At 45.6% G+C, this 5732-nt stretch overlaps 1 protein-coding gene across 1 annotated transcript; it reads left to right on the top strand.

Annotated features, from left to right (window-relative positions):
• Positions 1-1070: 1070 nt before the first annotated feature.
• Positions 1071-2882, top strand: insm1a (insulinoma-associated 1a). Its single transcript, XM_067242192.1, has 2 exons — positions 1071-1899; positions 1930-2882. The coding sequence occupies exons 1-2, from the start codon at positions 1071-1073 to the stop codon at positions 2448-2450; spliced, it is 1350 nt and encodes a 449-aa protein (XP_067098293.1). The 3' UTR covers positions 2451-2882.
• Positions 2883-5732: the final 2850 nt, after the last annotated feature.

Raw genomic sequence — 5732 nt, 5'->3', positions numbered from 1 at the left:
CACTGATTACGCACAGCACGCGCCGACAGTATCTCGTGTCCAGATTGCTTTTGGACCACATTTTACCGTGCAATTTCCTTTGCAATCACAACCCGTATACAGCCTGCAGAATCCCCGCTATTGTTATGCAAAGCAGGAAGCCATTTTTTATTATTAATTATGTATGCGTAAAATGACTGATTCGTATGTCCAGAGTTAACTGTCGTATATGTCACAATGGATGCCTACTTTGCCTAATTTGTGTTTTATTTCATGTGTGCTAGTCTATTTCCTTAAATAAATTAAAATTAATTGAAAATAAAGTGGTCTGCTCTTATAATCTAACTTGTAATTTTTACTTACAAAATGTTTATGGCATAGGCCTATTATCGGCTTATTTTGTCTACTCATTCAAAAAACAAACTAAGGACTCCAATGAAACATGCATTTCCTACCTGTTTATTGTACGAAAAAAATTAAAGGGGAAAAAAAACAAATTTTAAAGTCTTTGTTGTCGTTTTCTCTTGATCAGACACTCCCTTTCCAATTTTAATTTTAGATTCTTAAGGTTCTGAGTAGTGACGGACATTTCTTTGGCAGATCAGAGCCCCCCAAAGGAGGCACACAAAGCCGGGGCACGTGTGCATTTCTATACAAACTCATTAGACCGTAAAAATAGGAGGGTCCCGGCGTGTGCCTTCGTCGAGACTGGAGCTGGAGGCGGGGTTAATGCGCGCATAGTAATAATACAAAATACTCAGGTACATCTGCTTTGCAATCTGCAAATCCTCCTACATTTTCACCAGAAACCAAGCCCCTCTTCACCCTCCCACATCCACTGGTAAATCCATAGGGATCTTAGTTCCATCTGATTGGTTGGGGATGAGGCAACAAGGGGCGAGAACAATGTCATCATTTCTCTTTAAAAAGAGTGCTGCTATGTCGAGGTGAAAGCATTTCGGGAAGAGAACGATCAATAGCAGGGGGAACTTAAAAAATCAAAGTATCAGATGTGGGTAATATTTTAAGCCTGGATTTGATTTCAGCTTCATCTGTTCATCCAAAGTGCCTTTTTCACGTTTATCGCAAAGATGCCACGTGGATTTTTGGTCAAAAGAAACAAGAAGACCAACCCTGTGTCTTACAGGATTCGTTCTGACGAAGATGAGCAGGAACAAACAGCTTTACAGAACCAGAAAGATTATTTTCCATTGCCGTCTCTCGCATCCTGCCCGGATCGCGCACCAGCATCATCACCGTTCTGCAGAGGAGTAGCCGCAGCCCCGGAGCAGGATTCTAAACCTGTTCAATTTGGAAACCCAGAGGCGGTGTACCAAGCGCTCTACAGCCCCACCCGGCCCGTCAGTAAGGAACACGAGCGCTCACATTTTGAGAGACGTCTCAATCTCGGTTCCCCCATATCAGCGGAATCTTTTCCCACGCCCGCAGCGCTTACCGCTTTGGATCATCTCTTTGCCCCAGTGGACTTAAAAATCGGCACTAGTAACAGCAATCGCACCGGGACCACGAACACAGTCCCCACTGCTGTTACGGGAAACGGCACCAAACGGCCTTCAAGTGACATCGAACGCAAAAGCAAGCCCCCATCCAAAAAAACCAAAGCCATCAGGAAGCTGCATTTCGAGGACGATGTCACCACATCTCCCGTTCTTGGTCTCAAAATTAAGGAAGCGCCGGTCGACCAAAAACCCAGACAACAGTCAGCGGGAGACAAAGCCCTCGGCGAGTTTGTCTGTCAACTGTGCAGAGAAGCATATGCTGACCCCTTCGCACTGGCCCAGCACAAGTGTTCCAGAATAGTGAGAGTTGAATATAGATGCCCTGAATGTGATAAAGTGTTCAGCTGCCCGGCAAATCTAGCGTCTCACAGGCGCTGGCACAAGCCGAAGCCACAGAGTGGTACATCTGGTACAGCGAGTGTCAAATCAGAGAGTGATAAATTGTCTGCCACTGAAAAGGCAGTGTCCGAGGAAGTGAAGGGCGCTAGCGACAGGGACACACCCAGCCCAAGCCTGTCAGAGTCTGGCTCAGAGGACGGACTTTATGATTGTAATCACTGTGGCAAAAAGTTTAAACGCCAAGCATACCTGCGTAAGCACGTTTTATCTCAACATGCCTCACCAAACGGGCCCACCAGCAGCGAGGAACACGACGCGTACCCATCACCCCAAATCGACGGGAAGCCGTGTGACCAAACTCAGGGCCATGCGCCATTGAATTTAAGTTCCTCCGGTTGCTACATGTGCCCGGTCTGCGGAGAGAACTTTCCCAACCGAGTGAACCAGGAGCGGCACATCCGTCTCCTCCACTCCTCGCAGGTGTATCCGTGCAAATATTGCCCGGCAGTCTTTTACAGTTCCCCGGGACTTACACGACACATCAACAAATGTCATCCGTCTGAAAACAGACAAGTTATCCTTCTCCAAATGCCTGTGCGCCCTGCCTGCTGAAGACGATACCGTGCCTTGAGACAGAGCGTCACAGGCGCAGGGGAAGACCCAGTCACCAGAGGTGACTCCCAGCCGTCCACAGCATCGAATGGGGGAATGTAAAATCCTGTTTGGATCTCGAATTCTATATTTTCTGATTCATCTTAGTTTACCTACAGAAAGTAAAGCTAGACTGTTAATTTATTTTTCTAGGATCTCTGCACAAGTGCTATTTAGCTTATAGACCTAAGACCGGGAAATCCTAGCTGTACTGTCTTCATGAATTGCCTTCTAATTCACAGGCTGAAAATGTATCTTTCACTTAACTAGCTTTAATATAGCTTGTGAATCTGTGGACTTTGTCTAGCTTTGTCTCTAAAACATAAAACAAGGTTTTCCTTAGTGTAGCCAACAATGCCTGGGAGTAGAGCCCCTGTAGACTTCTGCTGTAAAACTGCCTTAATTGAAATGTTGAATAATGATTGTTTTAATGAAATATCATTGGTCAAATGTTGTGTTATTATTTTTACATCATGTACCAATATATTTAAATTCTTATGATTATTTCTATTTATTTAATTTGCTTATTTATTGAAACTATAAATTATTGTTTCGTGTGACTGTTTTGTGGCTTATTCTTGTATTTTTATTTTCAAACCATAGCCAAATTGTCAGTTTGTCTTATTTATATTGAATTTACACAGATTCTGCGGATGGTGTTAAAAAAAAAGTGAAGTAGCAATCAATGAAGTTGAGCTTGAGAAAAACTGTCTCTTCATACATAAATGCAATCATTCTTTTTGCTCTGATTGTTTTGTAACTATTAGCTCTTACCGCATTTGTATGTCTCTGCAGTATTTGCTAAATGTCCAAATAATAAAAACAAAGCAAAAAAAAAAAAAAAACATAAACCTGCCAAATTGTTTGCTTTTTATTACTTAAATCGAGAGGCATAAATGAAGCATTAACCATAGACCGCATCATTAACCTTGATGTAGAGTACAGAAATGCGGATTGTCAGTGATGGTAAGAGCACTGTGGTCAGTGATTAGGCATGGCTTAGTCTAGGTCATTCCATTCAACTCAGTCCCTGCTCATACTCACTGGGGCCCAGAGGCAAACTCCATTAAAAGCACCACAGAGGCTGGCATAGGGCATAGCAACAGGACAGAGGTCACTTAAGGACCAGGAGAGACGAGGGCTGTTGTCTCCTCACTGCATCCCATCACACACAGGGCAATGTGAATCAGTCACCCTAGGCTCTCTAGCAGTCATATTTACATTTGTCGTCTGCACTTATAGTCTCTCCAAATTGGAGAGGTATGGTCAGGGGCTTAGGGGAAGGAATTGAAGGTAAAACACTTGTGTGATAACATTTATGGTCTTCCCCGTGGATGGAATACCTTCAAAGTGAAAGTGTCCATAACTTTGCTTTACTTAGAGTAGCACTCAACTGATGGCAAATATTTACATATATTCTTATCACATTCCATCAGTTGCTCATCGCCCTAAACCAGGCCCATTCCATACTTGCCATGCCCAGCTTTGAGCCCCAACCATCGAGCCCATGGCCGTCCCCCAGCCCTAGCACTAACCTCCACCTCTTGCTTTGACCTAGTCCTAGCCCCAGCCCAAGCCCCAGCCCGGCCTTAGCCAATGCCCTGTCCTCAGCCTCAGCCCCTTCCCCAGCCCTCCCTTCCCAGTGGGGCTGGCAGGTGTTCGGCAGCTGGGGAGCGGGTCAGAGATAAGAGCTGTAGATAAAGCCAGGCTTACACACAAAACACAACTGCATCCCCATAATGGAGCTGCAGTCTACCCAGTGTAAGGCGCTGAATGAGAGACGGGGGCGAGTGGAGATGGTGAAAGAAATGGTGTTGCAAAAATAAACATAAAACTCCGGAATAGTGTGTCACTTCAACTTGAACTTGTGTGACGGGGTGGCAGGGGATACTGTCCCTTAAATCAATGATCTGCCACAGACAGTGTCAGTGTCAAACCTAACTTTGATTCACCATTGTGTGTGTGTGTGTGTTTGAATGTGTGTGTGTTTGTGTGTGTGTGCATGTGACAGAGATGCCTGGTTATACTTAAGGGCAGACCCGCTTCCCTTTGGTCCTGTTCAAAGCCACAGGCATCTTATGTGAGACTGCTTGATATTGGACATGAAAGCAACACAGAATTATTCAATTTACCTGATTTAATCTATCTTTGTCTAATGCAGTTAGCCAGACCTGGGGAGTTGTGTTACACGAGAAGTGTGTGTGTGTGCATGTGTGTGCTGTGTACAACGTGTGTGTGTGTGTGTGTTTAGCTAACTGTTGATTATAACTATGCAGATAATGTTGGCATTGCTGCCTATGACGTTATAACATTGACAGCAGCTACTTGGGTTTCATTTCCTTGACAATAACGATCAACACAAGTTAATGAGGCTTGGACGCTCCTACTGATGACTTCCCAATCGTACCCCACTTTGGTGTGACATACAAGAGCTTGTTGTCGTTTGGGTTTTAATGAATCTGAAAACAAGGCAGCCTGTTTCAGTCAAACACAGATGGTGAAAGTTACACCTGCCCGTCACACCCACACCCACAATTTCCTGCCTCCCCGCTTTTTATATTTACATCCGTCCCCTAAATCCAGTCATCCACCATCACTCAGCGTGAAAAAAAAGAGAGAGAGAGGGAGAGACAAAAAAAAAGTGAACAGGCTGTCTTTCAGGCTAATCCACAGTAGAGTGCTGCCCAGCACGAGCCGCCTCTTATCTTTACTGCCCTGAGACAAAGAAAAGACCAAAAAGTAAACAAGCTCTCGCGCTCACTGACGGCCTGTGGCAAGTCAAACAAACCTCCAGGCATTTTCCAGGATGGCAGGTGTTGGTGTCAGGGGCCAGGCAGGCAAGGGGAATCAACAAGGAGTGGATTCGAGTCAAAGCAGCGACACACACACACACAGGGAAGCAGTGCTGTGAGTGGCCTGTGGCTAAGCTATTTGGGATGCCTTTGATAATTAGCCTTACAGCCTGCAGTAATTCCACTAACATGGGCTGCAACTGCATCGGGGCTGGATGTGGACACACGGATGCGTCTTAACGTGCAGCTGGCTGATCTGGATTCGGTGTCCGTTTTCGTCGTTGGCATTTATCGTCGGAAGAAGGAAAAAATGGTGCTGAGGGATTTCGCCCCGCGCCTCCACCTCTCCTCCCGCCCGTGCCAGTCGCTACACTCCTGCTCCTATAGCGACAGAGCGCCGACTCGTCTCCAGGGCTCCGTCCCTGCAGATGGGTGGCGACCCTCTTTACAG

Source organism: Osmerus mordax, chromosome 8 (assembly GCF_038355195.1).
Source record: "Osmerus mordax isolate fOsmMor3 chromosome 8, fOsmMor3.pri, whole genome shotgun sequence".
Taxonomy (NCBI): domain Eukaryota; kingdom Metazoa; phylum Chordata; class Actinopteri; order Osmeriformes; family Osmeridae; genus Osmerus; species Osmerus mordax.
Note: the sequence above shows the minus strand (reverse complement) of the source record. Positions and strands in the feature narration are given on the sequence as shown.